The 15767-nt window shown below is 41.5% G+C and overlaps 5 protein-coding genes across 10 annotated transcripts in view; 2 read left to right on the top strand and 3 right to left on the bottom strand.

Annotated features, from left to right (window-relative positions):
• ncanb (neurocan b) overlaps window positions 1–2535 on the bottom strand; it is a 183248-nt gene extending 180713 nt beyond the window's left edge. The window contains exon 1 of the mRNA XM_069522286.1: window positions 2402–2535. The gene's annotated coding sequence lies outside the window, so the exon portion shown is untranslated. The remainder of the gene's footprint in view (window positions 1–2401) is intronic.
• A 241-nt stretch (window positions 2536–2776) lies between these two features.
• On the top strand, window positions 2777–4866 carry nr2c2ap (nuclear receptor 2C2-associated protein). Its single transcript, XM_020081097.2, has 5 exons — window positions 2777–2911; window positions 3082–3172; window positions 3652–3757; window positions 3881–3948; window positions 4374–4866. The coding sequence occupies exons 1-5, from the start codon at window positions 2874–2876 to the stop codon at window positions 4494–4496; spliced, it is 426 nt and encodes a 141-aa protein (XP_019936656.1). The 5' UTR covers window positions 2777–2873; the 3' UTR covers window positions 4497–4866.
• Window positions 4698–7653, bottom strand: rfxank (regulatory factor X-associated ankyrin-containing protein). Of its 5 annotated transcripts, none has more exons than XR_011240642.1 (9): window positions 7033–7173; window positions 6862–6933; window positions 6606–6707; window positions 6457–6522; window positions 6254–6361; window positions 6051–6176; window positions 5864–5930; window positions 5189–5269; window positions 4698–5094 (listed from the first exon to the last, which is right to left on the bottom strand). XR_011240642.1 is itself a non-coding variant. In XM_020081094.2 (9 exons), the coding sequence occupies exons 2-9, from the start codon at window positions 6926–6928 to the stop codon at window positions 5024–5026; spliced, it is 681 nt and encodes a 226-aa protein (XP_019936653.1). In that variant the 5' UTR covers window positions 6929–6933; window positions 7473–7653; the 3' UTR covers window positions 4698–5023. The 5 variants fall into 5 exon arrangements, 3 of the variants coding, with proteins under 3 accessions (XP_019936653.1, XP_069378392.1, XP_019936652.1); XR_011240641.1 differs by having other exon boundaries at window positions 7030–7171; XM_020081094.2 differs by lacking the exon at window positions 7033–7173 and adding an exon at window positions 7473–7653 and having other exon boundaries at window positions 6261–6361.
• borcs8 (BLOC-1 related complex subunit 8) lies at window positions 7290–13221 on the top strand. 2 transcript variants are annotated; one of them, XM_020081095.2, is made up of 6 exons: window positions 7290–7430; window positions 7649–7761; window positions 9126–9190; window positions 9280–9387; window positions 9916–10007; window positions 11412–13221. In XM_020081095.2, exons 1-5 carry the CDS (start codon window positions 7301–7303, stop codon window positions 9983–9985), a joined length of 486 nt encoding a protein of 161 aa, XP_019936654.1. In that variant the 5' UTR covers window positions 7290–7300; the 3' UTR covers window positions 9986–10007; window positions 11412–13221. The 2 variants fall into 2 exon arrangements, with proteins under 2 accessions (XP_019936654.1, XP_019936655.1); XM_020081096.2 differs by lacking the exon at window positions 9916–10007.
• On the bottom strand, window positions 10116–14201 carry tmem221 (transmembrane protein 221). The gene is made up of 3 exons (XM_020081092.2): window positions 13564–14201; window positions 12046–12131; window positions 10116–11149 (listed from the first exon to the last, which is right to left on the bottom strand). The coding sequence occupies exons 1-3, from the start codon at window positions 13863–13865 to the stop codon at window positions 10608–10610; spliced, it is 930 nt and encodes a 309-aa protein (XP_019936651.1). The 5' UTR covers window positions 13866–14201; the 3' UTR covers window positions 10116–10607.
• Window positions 14202–15767: the final 1566 nt, after the last annotated feature.

Here is a 15767-nt window from a genome sequence, read left to right as displayed (position 1 = left end):
CACAACAAATATAAAATGATTTATTTTTTACAATGTTGGTGAAAAGACACAGACTACAAGATAGAGAAATAGATTTTTAACATTGATGCACTTCTCTAAAAAAGACAGAGTTCACATTATAATATTGCCAAAGATAGAGAGTGTTGGTGGAGGTAAAGACGGTGCAGCCTCAAAGCTTATCATTTCTAGTATGTTAGAGAAAAAATATCTTATAAGTCAGTGGTGAGCTCAGAACACTGAGACACAAGGAGACAGCTCTCACAATGATACGCTCCAAGGTCCGTACTTGAATAGATGTGCTTTTCTAATGCTCCTCGTTGCTCCATCATTCAGGCTCAGTGGGCGTACGTTTCATTGAAACAATATTTAATGGTCACACTCAGGATATGAAAAGATGTTTCGCTCACACACACGACCTCATGTTCTCTCCCGGCAGCATTAAGAGAAAACTATGAGTGTGATCTATTGCCAAGATCACTAATGGAAAAGATGTGAAAGAATTTCAACAACTGAAAATCTATCATTAGGTAATAGAGGTAAAGAGGTTCACTGCCAAAACCCTTTTTTAAATCTGTTTCCAAGCCATAAGCCCGGGTTAAAGGAATAACTCAACATTTCATATTCTGCTTATATGTGATTGATGAAAAGATGAAGATCACTCATGTCTGCACATAGGCTGTATATAAAGATGGACATCATGATTGTACCTAAAAGGGAAGCTAAAGCGCATGAATCGCCACCTGGTGGCTATATGCAATATAAGTCATAAATTCCCCCAACCTCCATGTTAATGGATGGGACATGGACCAAACTAAATACTTAAGTACACATAAAAAAAATATTTTTATAGGTGATCTTTAGGTGGTTTTCATCACACTGATGTTTGTTCAAATGTTCTTTTTTCCAGCAGGTTTGGTTTCAATTATTTGATACTATAAAAACAGGGTGAAACATCATGATTGACAGCTGAGACTGACTCACGCTTGGTCGAGTCTTGTACTGGTTGGACTGGGACTTTGCTACTGCTTCTCCATCCCCATGCAGACTTTCACTCCAAATGTGCAAGATGGCAGCATTTGTATGGGGTATATTTTGAATTCAATTCTGCAAAGAACTAATTCAAGCTAGAGCCAGCAGGCTGATTATCTTATCTTAGGATATAGACTGGACACAAGAAGAAATACTAACCTGGCTCTAATTCAGGCCAAACAACCCTAAAGCCCACACATTACATCTCGTTTGTCCTTCCATAACAACAGAATGTCAAGTTGTCCTTTTACAAGGCGTTATATGATGGATTCCACTATTGGCTGGGTGTTTATAGCCTCACATTCACTAAAGATGTCTTTGATTTACAAAAAGAGCCCATGATTGCACATGTGAGCCCCACTAGTTAGCAGCATTAGCAGTCCACACAGGCTACATTTTTGAAACTGCAATACCATCTCCAACATGGATGTAGGGCAGAAAAGTATTTATTCTGACAAGCAAATATATGAAACCCTTTGTAAAAACCTCCAGAGATATATAGTATGTCACAATCATTCACAGATAGGAGAAGATAAAATCTTTACAGTAGTTTCACATCACAATTTAGACTCAACCTCAAATATATGACAAGAGTCTGTAAAACCTGAACCAATGCTGCAGTGCACGCAATATAAGGCTCTCAGTGTGTGTGTGTGTGTGTGTGTGTGTGTGTGTGTGTGTGTGTGTGTGTGTGTGTGTGTGTGTGGCAGCCTCACAGTCCAGTCACCCTCTCCATCTCCCTGCACAATTTTCACGGAGGCTGGGTTTCATCAGGTTTTGTATTTCAGACCTATTGATTATCTGCAGTGAGGGGGCACTGTGACAAAACCTCAGCAGGAGCTCTCTATCTGTAATGAGCCGTGTGCCAAGTACACACTCTCTCCTTCACACACACACACTCACGCAAACACACATGTCACTTTTGAGGACATTGCATGAATTTGCATTCATTTTCCCAACCCCTTACACTAACTTCAATCACCTAAGACCGTCCTGAGGTCCACATGAGGTCCACATGAGGTCTACTGGTCCTAATAAAATTTGTAATTATTTTGGAAATGGTCCAAAATCAAGTAGACACACACACACACATTGTCACAGGTCACTTTTGGGGACATTACATACATTTGCATGAATTAAATTAAATGGCAGACTCAACCACCACTGAACAGCTTTCCCCCCAATTAGACAAGATGTTTGCCTGCCCCTCCCTCCCTTCTCTCTCTCTCTCTCTCTCTCTCTCTCTCTCTCTCTCTCTCTCAGTAAAAGCAGTAAAGCTCTGCTGCTGGATTCTTTTATGGGACGATCCAATCTGCTGTGAATCAATAACACAACAATCAACAGAGCCCAGCACAGGTTCACCTGAACTCACGTGTTACTTGCTGCACTGGATTTCCTCTGTTGTTCTGCATGCTTCGTTTTAAAGGAGGCAGTGTTTCGCTGATCGATTCCCCTTTAGTCTGTGCGGCTCTCCTCATCCTCATCCACTCTTGTGGGATCTGTCTGTCTCATGCAGACAAGAGGACTGAAACACCTGAAGGTACACACACACACACACACACACACACACACACACACACGTGGAGGTCAGCACGTGCACCACCTCTCTACAGCCATGACACATACATGACACACACATGCCACACACACATGCTTCCATCTAGCCATGGACAGCAGATGATAAATCGTTTACCTTCACAGGAGACATTCTTCCCTTGTTCCCACGGTACGAGACCTCCATCTTGTGGCTGGAAATAAAACAGCTGCACGTGCACGTCACCGTCGTAAAAACCCATCTCGTGGCCGCGTCGCTTGACGGCAGTGTGTGATTTAAACAGGTGGCCATGGCTTCATCGGTGATATGCACAGAAACACAGAGCAGGTACACCGTCATTAGATCCAGTTTATTCATGAAGACATGTACGTTAGGGACGTAGCTGTCATGGCAACACGTAGGTCACTACAACATTAAGTAGTACACGTGTTGTTGTGCTGTGTGATGGAAGCTAGCAGATGTGTTAGCTAACAGCTGTGTTGTTGTGCTCTCTTCAGGGTGAGCTCTGTGCTGAACAGAGATGTGAAGCAGTTTGGAAAGAAGTTCATGTTTGACAGTAATGAAGAGACATGTTGGAACTCAGACCAGGTAAAAGTACTGCAGTTTCCATGTCTGCATATACTGCACACAGTACTTTATACCTTTGGACAGCATGTACTATTTACTACTTGTTGTGTTCTTTCTGTGTTTGCAGTTGATAAGTCTTGTTATTTTGTACTAAATTGCACAATACTCAAGATAAAAAATGTTCATTCCAGTTAATATTGATGATGATAAATGTCACGTTGTTGTTTCTTTTGCTCCTGAGTGAAGGTACAAACCAGATCAGAATACGTGTTATACCTCCTCACTGTGCTGACACAATATTGATTTGTATTGGACTTTTGTTACATTACTATTGATGGAATTATATAGAGAAAGCCAGGCATATAAAGTCTGCAGAAACTGCAGAGCGTCTCACTCGGACATATGCTTTAACACATGCACTTCCTCTGGAGAAAATATGGAAGACCTGTGGAGTTCAGTGCATGTCTGGGGAGTCATTATATGAATGATATCTTCTGCAGGGTGAATGTCAGTGGGTGTCTCTGGAGTTCCCGCAGTCTGTCCGGGTATCTGAGTTAAAGGTCCAGTTCCAGGGAGGCTTCTCAGCAAAAACATGCAGACTAGAAGGTAAAAAAAACACAGACTACATTTTGTTTTGATAAACCCTGTCACAAACGGTGTTATAGTTCAGTGCTTGCTACTGCAGTTTTTCTAAGACAAGCTAAATGATTTTCCAACTGTTTTTTGTAGGTTGCCCAAAAGATGGAGACTTCACAGGGATCAGCCAGTTTTACCCAGAAGACAACAACTCCCTTCAGATATCCTTTATTCTTATTACAGTATTTGTCAGGGGGGGGGGTTAGGGATTATTGGGCACATATAGCAGGAGAAATTAGAAAAGCTGTTTCGTTTATTTGTCAGATATTACAATTGAATTATCTGTAATTTACAATGTATGATGTATTTCGTACAGCATATTTTAGTCTAAACACAGCTGTTGTAACAGATAAATGAGTTTGGGTTTTATTTTAAACACGTACTAACATAATACTAAATGCTATTTTGCTTTTGTCCAGTAAAAATTCAGTCAGTGTTCGGCCAGGGTTATTACAGCAGCTCCAGCTGTACCTGTCACTCGTGTTCCTGTTGCTTTTCTAGGTTCATATTAAGTATCTGATAATATTTTCCTGTGACCTGCTTTTCGTTATTACCACACTTATCTTGTTCTTAACTCCACACCCACAGCTTTCCCATACAGGAGGCTCCTGCACTGGACAAAGTAAAAATAATGTTTGAGAATAGTGCCGACTTTTTTGGGAGAATAATTGTTTACTCCTTGGACATCCTGGGGGAAAAGGCCTCATGACCATTTTTCAACCCCCTCATGAGAGAGGAAATGACCCCTGGGTTAAGTACAGGACACAAGATGGTGTGTTGGCACTTGGGAAACATGTCATCTGCACTGCCACCTCCTCTGCTGATGTGAATGTGGCCTTTTTTGGAATGGTCGCTTTCAGGAATCCGTCAGGCAATCACTCTTCATCACTCAAAGACAGGAGGCTTGGTGTGGAGTCTGAACCAGAGTTTTAATTGCAGATTCAGTGGCTCTGTCGTGACCATAAACGCACTTGTATTCACTTGTAAACTGTTTCAATATTGTGCCTTTTTACTGAAGCGACATTCCAGCAGAACAATCAGTATAAAAATACATTTTTATTAAAACGTTTTTACAGTCATTTTTTTGCTGTCCCTCAACCACTGCATACAGGGTAATGCACATAAATGGAATAAATGCTTTATAAATTAAAATGCAGTGTAAATTTCTCTGCATAAAGTAATCTATTACAATAAGTTGTAACAGAGGTCTAAGTCATCTGAGATCAACTGTGTCATTTATTTGAATTCCTGTCGTGTTGACGTTGGCTTGTAGAGTTTCAGAATATGGTCCTCCAACACTTTCTGAACTAGGAAACAAAGAATATTATATATTAATTCAGTGCAGCAAAATTTCAGTTTACAGTAATCTCTTGTATTTGTCAGGTATGAGACAATACATACTCTTTTTGTGTCCAAGCGCAACAGCTAAGGCCATTGGGCTGTACCCAGAGTCTGACTCAATGGTCATGTCTGCTCCCTTTGCTGAAAGAGAGTAGAGTTGGAGCAATTTTTTAAAAACTTCTTAAAACTGTTTTCTGGGTGGCTATGAGTCCAAGTTTTATGATTTAGATTCAAATTTACAAGGAAGTAATCAATTGTCTTAGATTCAGATTGGATGGCTCTTAATTATCAGACACGTCACCTCGAAAGTTTCTCTACTCTGCTAGACTGAAGAAGTTTTATAGTTCTGGTTTTCGCTGTGTTGTTAATCTGTTTCTGATGCAGTAAGCTAATGCCTTTCTAATCAGCCTCCTCACTAGTTTATGAACATGGGAAAATTAAAGTTTAGTAATAAATGTTTAGAGAATAATTAGTCCTGGTTTCAAGGCTGGTGCCAGGAAGAGCTCAAGAAGCAATCTGTGCTTTGTGTTGAGTCTTTCAAACTTGGGTCAATGAGGCTCAAGGCAGTGGAATCTAATGGACAGAAATGGTTTTACTTGTTACAAGTATATTTTTACTTTTTGTGTGTATTGGGTCCTAAATTAGATTTCAGTTGGTATTAAAATGATCTTATATGGTCTGAAATTTAAATTGAATTTGCTCGAAAGTATCATGACTTGTATACATGCAACGTACCTAAGAGCACCTCGACACATTTGATGTGGTTCCCTCGTACAGCATAAAGAAGAGGAGTTCCCCCATTCTGACATCAAAATACAAGAGTGGTCATTAAAAATAAAATCAAACTGTAGTTATATTTCAATTTTCACAAATAAATCTTACAGGTTTTGTTTGTCATGTGACAAAAAAGTCATGACTTTACCCAGTCGTAAGTGTCGATGTCGACTCCATGTCTGAGAAGAGATTCGACAATGTCCACGTAACCTCCAGAGCTGGCCAGTGTCAGGGCACTCTCTCGCTCCCTTGCTATTGTTTTGGGGTCTGCACCCTTAAAAAATAAACATTAGTGAGATGGAACATTCAGTCTTAATGATGTGCATCTCTAACTGGTCATCAGTTGCTTACTTCTAACCTTTTCCAAGAGAAAATCCACCATTGCTTTCTCTCCAAACGCTGCTGCCCACATGAGAGGAGTGAAGCCCCGTTCGTCCTGCCTGCTGAGCAGTGAAATGTCTGCAAAAAGAAAAGGTCACAGGCCAACAGAACTCATTTTATACAGTTTAATACTGGTGTTGTTCTGCTTGTTGGACGATATCCAGACTCCTCACCTTTACTCAGGTGTGCAGCCACTTGTGAAACCTCGCCTTGAGCTGCCAGCTGGTGTATGGACAGAGCTGGTGGAAATAAATCATGTGTGTCAAGACAATGAAAAGTTTTCTCAGCCCTTTACCATCAGAGCAGCGTTGCCTGTACTTACAGTCTAATGTCGCTGGACGCACGGTGACCTCATTCCCACGCTGTTTGTTGGTCAAAGTGGTGGAGTGTCTGAACAAACTGTCTTCATCCACATCCATGATCTCTGGAGACACCAGCCATGTGAGAGGAAGCAAGACATTCACCGTGAAATTATTTTAGATAAGAGGTGGCTGCATGCCACACAGGAAAAGATACTACAGGAAACTTATATCCATATAACTTTATATTTAAATACAAAACTCGAAGGGCACATATACCATAGGACCTGTCATCTGTGGACTCGCATGGACTTGCATCAGCCTCCTCATCTCCTCTGGCCTCCATGATCACTGCAATAGAAACAAGACATAGGTGAACACATGCTGTGCTGTTCATAAGACAAGTGGAACTAATGTGTTTACGAAGCATATCTATCATTCTCTCACCACCTCCAGCATCACGCTCTCATTTGTGCTAACTTCCTCTTGAGAAAACTGAAAGTAAATCATTTCAGATCGCGCGGTGGGTCCCGCTGGGCATCGAAGGGTTTCCACCGTTCATTACTGATCAGTCAGTTGATTTGTTCAATTAACTCGATCGATTATTCAACAGAAGAGAAGACAACACGTTTGAATCGGCCCCGTGTGCCACCGTGTTTCTGTGAAGGAACATCGGTAACAATCGATATTTCGGTCCGGAAACATTGGAGTGTGACACATGACAACAGAAACACGGAAGGAGCAGGAGTCAGCTGACACCGCTCGCGCTGGCTTGGCTGTCAGATTCTCACTGGGACGATCACCGTGCGTCATGGAGGACCAGGAGATGCAGCTGAAAGTTAGACGAGGTAAACACCTGCTGTGTAAATTAGCATTAGCATGTCACCTACCTCATCGCCACCTCGCAGCTGTGCAAGTAGCCGTTAGCTCGCCTTAGCCGCTAAGCTAACGCTGCACCGCTAATGTTGTGTATAGCTCAGCGCCTTCATCCCTGTCCCCCGATGCTTGACGTTGCCGCTTGTTGCATCTAATGTCGTGTTTTCTATGTGTGTGCTTGACTCTGCAGTGACGGACAAGTTCACAGAGAGCATGTACGTGCTGGCTAACGAGCCGTCGGTGGCTCTGTACAGACTGCAGGAGCACGTGAGGAGGTCGCTGCCTGAACTGGTGCAGCACAAGGTGATGAAGGTTTCCGTCCACACTGAGTCACACTGCTGCAGACTGAAGCCCCCTTAAAGGTCCAGCGTGTAAGATTTAGGTGAAAGGGATCAATCGGCAGAAACTGAATGTAAAATATACAGAGTGGTGATTTCACCAGTGTGTTTCGTCTAAATTGTACAAATTGTTGTTTTCTTTACCCTGCAAGTTGAGTTTTTATGACAGCTGAAGCTGCTACGGGTTCTTTGTCATGTTTAGTAGGGGAGGGTGAGGTGAGGGGTATTCAGCTGCAACATACAACTGCACTGCTGGGTGTCATACGATTCTACACACTGAACCTTTAATTTTGCAGGAATTATTATGTTGTCACTGATATTTTCACGAGATATTTTGACTCCTTGCAGAAGTAAAGCAAAGGTTTTACCTTTTACATTAATGTTGGCTCTGGGCCAGTTAAGTCTTGACATTAGTGTGAAACTGAGTCAGAATGTACAACACCAGGACCCTAAAACTGAAGCAACTCAATGGAGTTCATCAATTATTCATTTTATTATTTACATCAGTGCTTTTCTTACTGTGTGTGTATTATTCAACGATGCTGAAATTGTCGTCTCGTAACTTTCAGCCTGGCAGCCGTATACTTGTGTGTTTTTGCTTTAATGTTTACAGTGAGTAAAAAGCTGAGAATAGTACTTTGTAAGACTTTCTGCAGACAGATGCACAATTTACCTTTGTGTTCACCTTTCATACCAGGCTACAAACTATATATGAAATATACACTAATCATCAGAAACAATTATGACCAGCATGAGCACTCAGACCAGTCTGCGTTTACGCATCAGGGGTTCAAGCACTGTGCTCTGACACATACCTCTCATAACCATCATGAAAGATTTCTACAACTTGTAGCACATTAGCTTGTCTGTTGCTCTGGACCAGACAGGATACCTTTTATGGTTTGGCCCTTCTCAGACCACTGTCGGTGTGTGTTCATCTCTGTTAAATGAGAGCATCCCGTGCACGTTGCTTGTACACAGTGCTTCATCTGGCCTAAATGTTTCAGCAAAGTCACTCAGCTCTTTAAATGTCTTTGTCTATGAGAACTGACTGTTTCCTGACTGTTTAAAATATATCTCAGACATTGTAATACACGGCTGTTATGAGATAATCAATGTTAACTTGCTTCATCTGAGTAGTCATGATGTTTTTGCTCGTCGTGTATGCTGTCAGAGGCTCTCAGTCATTGTTTGTGGACATTGGCCACTTGAATATATATCTAGGTCATGTGAATCAATCCCAAAGGCCACAACTCACAGTATGACAGGACTCTCATCTCACCTTTGTTGGATTTCTTTAACTTTTACTTTGTGTCCCTTCCCACACAGACAGATATGCAGAGCTGGGAGGAGCAGAGTCAAGGAGCCATCTACACTGTGGAGTACGCGTGCAGGTGAGATCCACAGAACTACATATTTCCAAAGTCCCAGTGGCCCACTCCTAAGACTGTTTACACTAAACTTGATCTGCTGTTTTCTGCAGTGCCGTGAAGAGCATGACCAACAGCAGCATGTATTTCAAAAACATTGATAGCCTCCTCCGTCAAGCCATCAGCCTAAAGGAACAGATAAGCAACTCTCAAGGACGCAGGTAGGAGGCAGCAGTGAACATTGAGAAAACACAGACACAGTGGTGTCCAGAGTGTAGAGGTGTCAATGTGTGTGAATATTTGAAACCTTGATGATATATCACAGCAGTAATCATACATATCTCTACAAAACACCATATTTTTTAATACATCAATGTATTAAAAAATCACAGACTTGTATTTAACTTTTTGCCGGATCATCCACCCCTACAAAAATGTCTACTTGTGGATACATGCACTGTCACATTTTAAGTTGCTCAGTCTCTGGATTTTGTATTCATTCTTTATTCCACATCATAGCTTTGTTCATGCATAACCTTTTTTCTATTGGTTTTATCTAATCAATCTTTATAATAATTTGTTTTTGTTGATATTTTGGGGCATCTGCTATCATGACTTTTTTTGCACTTTATTCCCCCAATAGCTGCAAAATATTCTTCAGGTCTATTCTGAACTATTTGTAGTTAATGGGAGCTTCATATTTTCTGTTGTATTTGTTCCTTTTTCCCCCCAATGACACTTGCATGCAGCTATCATGATGTGACCCCCCCTCCCAGTCCCCTTGTCTCTGCTCTACATGCCCCACCCACTTCCTCATGACCTCTGAACAGAAGTATCCAAGGTTAGTAGTTCCTCCAGACATGACAAGATCAAACTTGGGTCTATATTTCAACGTGAGACATTTTGTCAGCCAGAAAGTGAAACATGCAGTAAAAAGACCTTTCCAGATTTTGTGAACATTGTTTTAATGTCCTATTTAAATGTCCAAAATCATTCTACTTTGAAATTGAATTATATTTTACATATTAGATTTAAGACAAAAACAAAACACATCTGCACATTGTGGACAGATATTTGGCAAAAGCTACAATATACAGTGAAATAAAGTATTTACATTATCACAATGAATTTAAATGAAGTTCAAGGATACAAAATACTTCAAATTATACAAAATATTTTCAATATGCTCCATATGTTTTTCAGCAAATTATAATACCAGCATGAGAAATCAGTAGATAAAAGTGAAGCTGGATTTTTTTTCAATCTCAGACCCATGTTGTCTGTAATCAATCAGAATAAACATGTGTGAGATAATACAGATTGACAGTTCTTCGTCTGTTTGAGATGACTCATGTGTTCACACTCCTTTTGAAAAAATGTACATGAAAGTCATCAGTGTCTTAAACCGTATGGTTTAATCAGAGGGTGAGCTTTCTTACTGTCAAACAAGGGTAGAGTCTTTTGCAGAAATCCCAGACTTGCGTGCAAGGACGCTCCTCATCTCGTTGTTCACCCCATTCCATGGTTTTGCCTGGGCCTGCAGTAAACCAGATTCAGTCGATAGGGTCCTGTGCATTCTGGGACCACTGCCACTGCTGCTGTAGCCATCTTTGTCACTAGCATGTCCTTGTGAGCCTTGAGCAGGGGAGTACTGCTGCTGGTGGTATTGTTCTTGCTGTCTCGGGTTGCCCAATTGAGGGTAGGAGAACTGATGTTGGAGGTGAGACTGGGTGCGGTGCATCCGTGGTTTGTCCACGCCAATTTTGAGCTCACAGGGACGAGATACAGGCGTGCTGCTGCTCCCATGGTCGTTCTGGTAGAGGGTGTCGAGGTGGTCGCCTTGATAGCGTTTAGAACTTCGGGAAGCTTTGACCAGAGAGTGGATAACAATGACCAGCAGGACTAGGATCCCTGAAGAGAGGACACAAGCACTGGCAATGCCTGTCTCCACCTCAAATATCAGGAGCATGAAAATGGACATTGCTGCAGAGGAAAAGAAGGAGAAAATCTGAGAATTTATGTTCACAGAAATACTAAATACCTTGCTCAGTGTTAATCTGTAATCAGCTATACACTATTCTCAAAGCAGATTGTGAAAGTTATTTGCTAACTAAACCCCAGCTTCCTGCTCAAGGCTTATTAGGCACATTTTTTGGAGTTTGGAATCACTAAAATGTGTTTAATTTTGTATAAATGTCATTAAAAAGGCCAAGTGTTCTCATCTGAGTTGTTATGTTTTTGGCAGGAAAAGGACCATTGACTCTGGCGTGCCTAAGGAAGGTGGAGAAAAGCACAACTCTGGGATGTGACGTGACTTCCTGAGCAGGCAGTTTTGCTTTCTCCAGTCCCTTGCACTGGTACCTCATGATTGTGGCTAAAGTGGGGTCATAAGGACGACACCTCCTCATCACAATGGAGCGACTGCCTCCACTGGCCCCATAGTACAAGCCGCTGAGTGGAACAGAGCACCACAGCGCTGCCAGGTTCAGCATTAAAAACACTTAAGTCATGGACGCTGCTCAAAGAATGCATTGTTCTCCCTGGACTGGCTGAATGGACCAGAGAGAAAGCAGCAGAGCTGTTTTTGCCTCTGCTGTTGAAAATCAACAGTACTGCCAGTGTTTTGGATACTAGTTTTCTGTTTTTTTTTTAGTTTGTTGTTGATAGCTACAGACTTTAAGTAGCCTGCATGTAAAGCTTAATACACATTCACATTGAAAATACACAGAAGTGTGCTAGAAGGTAACAGCAGGTTCCCAGCTCTTACTTGTGTTTCAGTATCTAAGTATATCTTCATGTCACATTGTGCAACTTGTTCTTCAAGAGTGAATTTAGACTTAAAAACATGAGAATCACATTATTCACTGTTTTGTTCTTACCTGCTAAGTAGACAGAGACCCCCAGGCAGAAGAGTCCAATAGCTACATGTCGAACAGCTCTGCTATCCAAGAGGAACCAGTCTGCTCTGTTGAAAGAAATGTCCTATATTTGATGTCATGCTTCAGATACAGTTTCTTTCCACTAAACATTTTAATTTTTAGAATTAATACATACTGAAAACTTTCTGCAAAATATTTGGTTGGGGATTTTGCACCTTCCTTGCCATATAATCAAACTACTCTGGTTTCTTTTTACTTCTCCCCCAATAAGTCATCATATCATCATATAAAACATTTACTTAATGATTTGGGTATGTTACTAGATGATTTGTGTATCTCATTGCTATTCACATTATCTTGGAATGTCCCCTCTGTCAGTGGGGAGGTCGAGGGCCATGCTGTTGGATTTGTATACCGACGTGGGAAAGGACCGGCGAGAGGCTGTGCACTGGGTGCATAATGAGAGGAAGGCCATTGTTTGGATGGGATTCATGGGGGTTGTGAGGTGGGGGTCGACCAACAACATTGCAGTGCGGGCCTCTGCACTCTGACACATGAGGGCTTTTATGCTTCTGAGACCGTGTTTTCTTTTAATGAAACTTAATAGAGTTGAACTCAGATAAGGCTGTGGTTTACAGGGGAAAAATTAAAGGAGGAGAAACCTACTAAACAGATTAAATGCTGATTTCAACTAAAAGCAACAGTGTACACTTCCAATGACTAGAAATTACAAACTCATAAAAGATAAATTATTGTTTTGATATGCTCTATATTGAACGGAAATTAAATGTTTGTTGGAAGGGGGAGGTTTAAAGCAAACCCATTCACCTCAAGCTACAGCCTCACAATTAGTGATAAAGTTGAATTAATGGTTCCTACGACTTTTTAAGTATTTTAATTTGCACCATATCTATTACAGGAACATTCGATTGTATATTGGTTTCTGTTCAAGGCATGTAAAAGGTAGTTGTTAAAGTGAAGTTATGTAACTTTTGGCTAAAGAGTAGCAACTGGCTGTCGATCCAAAGTTCTTGTGTTCAGTTTTGTCAGTGGGTTCCTCATTTATTTATTTATTTTATGATTGTGGACTGAATCATGTTCATTGCTGTTTTCTTTCCTAGTCATGTTTTCTTTTAGATTGTGTTCAATAAAGTTTTTCCAAGGAAAAGAGAAAAATGTCTGTCCAGAGCTTGCTCACCTTAGCCACCATAAGCTAAGCGAACCAGACCCAATACAATTAATCTAACTAAATATTACTTACTTTTAATTACTATTATTATTATTATTAAATATAAATTGATGTTATTTTAAGTACAGAAAAATGAAAGGTGATTCTCCTGTGCGTATTGATACTGGATAAGTGTGGTGAGGTCACAGGTGTGTTAAAGGCTTTAAACGTGACGCAGCCCATCAGAAGTGACCGGAACTATCTGTTTAATTATGAATAATAAGAATAAGTGAAGTATAATGGCCGCTGCTGCAGGTGCAGTCCGTCCGTCAGGTGTTGGAGGTGAATACCTGTCGGTGTCCTGCTCTCCTCTGCAGACCTCTGTGGAGAAGTAGCTGTGGAGGAGACACACCGACACGGAGCTGAGGTTCAGGGTGAGGGACAGGGCGGACAGCACCGTGGACACCGGCAGCAGCACAGCCCACACATGGGCCGGGATGACCGCCGAGGTGGAGGAGGGAGACTCCTTCACCGACGCCTGCTGCGACTGGAGCTGGAAAATCAAAATGACCGAGAGAACAGACATGATGGCGGATAAAATCCCCAGCAGAGACAGGACGATGAGGGACCGCTGGCTGTACTTGTGCGTCATCGTGGTCCAGCTTGTATTTCCAGCGCGTAAAAACTTTGCATCCGCTTCGAAAACAAACTTCCCAGCGATCCTACACTCCCATAAAGTGCGCTGGCACCGCAGACAGTATTAAAAGTAGTCGTGTGTCCCTCCAGGTTGAATGGTTTCCTTCCCAAACAGCCACTGTTTGCGGTGGGTTCGCCTGTTGCGCGCCCCGCTGCCCCGTCTGAGCATGTGATGTGCTTTAAATCCCCAGATTAAAAAGTTCCCAACAACAATGGACTTTTTCTCCTGGATCCTCAGGAACAATGCGTGGACGTGCTGCTGCCACATGCAGACAGAGCTCACTGAACGAACACAAAACACTGGCGCTGAACAAAGGGCTTCGAAACTTTGTATATCTTCCAATCGTCACCTCATGAAACATGCTTAAACAGTGCATTGTGTTTATATTAATAATGTGAAAGTTACACCAAAAAATTGCTATAGTTCCAAAATAAATCAGAAGAAGAGAGAATAGAAACATGCATTTTAATATCCTAATGAGACGATACCTCTGCAGTTTTATTAGATTAGCCTAATTCATCATGAAGTGATTAAAGGATTACTTTAACTGTGGGACTGTCCTCGCGTTTCATATGCAAAAGCAGATAAAGGACGATGCATTAAATAATATAATATATTTTTTATCAAATGGGACTCCTTGTCTACAAAGGCTCCAGTGGTTCCTGTGCAAAATGAGACCATGGCTGTTGCATACATTACAGCAAACCTTTCAGGAATTTGCAGCAGCAGTAACCACCTCAGCTAACCTCTATTCATTGTAGAATAGCCCTTTATTCTCCCTGCAACTCCTCAGACTGTCCGACTGTTGCCAAACATACCAGGGATGCACTTTTTTTTCATTGCATCCACTTACTTTACAAGGTCTGAAACCAACACCTATTGCGACCATGTAATAATACTGTATGTTTAATAATTGTCAAGTATAACTAACTATACGCCTGATTTAAGATTTTTAATATTCAATATATATCGTAGTTATAAATTATTTTTGGTTACCACTGCCGGACTGCAAACACCCTGACATACTGAAAGTGGGTGACTGGTGCTACTGAGGCCTTATTGTTCTGTTGGAGGTTGTGGGGATCGGTGAGGCGATGAAGCTGCAACCCTCATTCTGTTGAGATGCAGATAAGAATGTAGCTATTAAGGTACACAATGTGAACAATCGCTCTCACACATGAACACTGACCATGGAGGCTATTTCTGTATTCGACAGCCTCACCACATGCTCTATAAAGGGTCGCGGCTGATCTTGTCGAAAGCAGAAGTGAGAAGTTTCAGGAAAATGAAAAAAAAACTGGACTTGATGCAGAAAGTTCTCAAAGGCACTTTCATCTCTCTGTAGTTTCTACTGAATGGCTCTTATAATCATGGTTCCTTTCAGCCTCCAGTCCCTGGATTGACAGATCTCTTACAGTGCTAAGAATAAATGCGTATGTGCATAAACATCACACTGAAGAAACGACCGTTTCCCCGTAGCTACAGGTGATTAGCTGCTGGGGGTTTGATCTATCCTCTGTCGGCTTCATGTGGCCCATGCAGATGAATCCTGGAGGTATAGGCTGAGGCGGTCTGCAGGGATGTTACTAACTATTGCATCAGATTCACAGTTCGAGATAACCTCTGGGGATCACGAACCGTGTGTGTGGCTCCGTGAGACTGCTGCATCTGCTCCCATCAGTGTGTGTGTGAGAGAGAGAAATAGAGTTGTTGTCCACACTTCCACAGACGATCTGCGCTAATAATTTGTCACCCTATTATTTTTAGGAGTACATCTTGTCACATCCCAAAAATAGTCAATAATGCAGCTCATTGGGTTATTACCTCTAAATATATCTTTTTTTAAGCTGAGTGCAT

This window comes from Paralichthys olivaceus, chromosome 3, assembly GCF_024713975.1.
Source record: "Paralichthys olivaceus isolate ysfri-2021 chromosome 3, ASM2471397v2, whole genome shotgun sequence".
NCBI lineage: Eukaryota > Metazoa > Chordata > Actinopteri > Pleuronectiformes > Paralichthyidae > Paralichthys > Paralichthys olivaceus.
The sequence above is the reverse complement of the archived record's forward strand: the minus strand, read 5'-3'. Positions and strand labels throughout refer to the sequence as shown.

What these genes read in the sequence shown, in the direction of transcription:
- nr2c2ap (XM_020081097.2), top strand. Translation starts at nt 2,874, where the DNA reads ATGGCTTCATCGGTGATATGCACAGAAACACAGAGCAG. An exon ending in TGCACAGAAACACAGAGCAG is followed by an intron (nt 2,912 to 3,081) that starts GTACACCGTCAT and finishes TGCTCTCTTCAG; the next exon opens with GGTGAGCTCTGTGCTGAACA. An exon ending in AAAAACATGCAGACTAGAAG is followed by an intron (nt 3,758 to 3,880) that starts GTAAAAAAAACA and finishes TGTTTTTTGTAG; the next exon opens with GTTGCCCAAAAGATGGAGAC.
- rfxank (XM_020081094.2), bottom strand. Translation starts at nt 6,928, where the DNA reads ATGGAGGCCAGAGGAGATGAGGAGGCTGATGCAAGTCCATGCGAGTCC. An exon ending in ACATCGACACTTACGACTGG is followed by an intron (nt 5,931 to 6,050) that starts GTAAAGTCATGA and finishes TTTTGATGTCAG; the next exon opens with AATGGGGGAACTCCTCTTCT. An exon ending in ATGTGTCGAGGTGCTCTTAG is followed by an intron (nt 5,270 to 5,863) that starts GTACGTTGCATG and finishes ACTCTCTTTCAG; the next exon opens with CAAAGGGAGCAGACATGACC.
- borcs8 (XM_020081095.2), top strand. Translation starts at nt 7,301, where the DNA reads ATGACAACAGAAACACGGAAGGAGCAGGAGTCAGCTGACACCGCTCGC. An exon ending in ACTGTGGAGTACGCGTGCAG is followed by an intron (nt 9,191 to 9,279) that starts GTGAGATCCACA and finishes TGTTTTCTGCAG; the next exon opens with TGCCGTGAAGAGCATGACCA. An exon ending in AGCAACTCTCAAGGACGCAG is followed by an intron (nt 9,388 to 9,915) that starts GTAGGAGGCAGC and finishes ACTTGCATGCAG; the next exon opens with CTATCATGATGTGACCCCCC.
- tmem221 (XM_020081092.2), bottom strand. Translation starts at nt 13,865, where the DNA reads ATGACGCACAAGTACAGCCAGCGGTCCCTCATCGTCCTGTCTCTGCTG. An exon ending in GGAGAGCAGGACACCGACAG is followed by an intron (nt 12,132 to 13,563) that starts GTATTCACCTCC and finishes TTCTTTCAACAG; the next exon opens with AGCAGACTGGTTCCTCTTGG. An exon ending in GGTCTCTGTCTACTTAGCAG is followed by an intron (nt 11,150 to 12,045) that starts GTAAGAACAAAA and finishes TTTCCTCTGCAG; the next exon opens with CAATGTCCATTTTCATGCTC.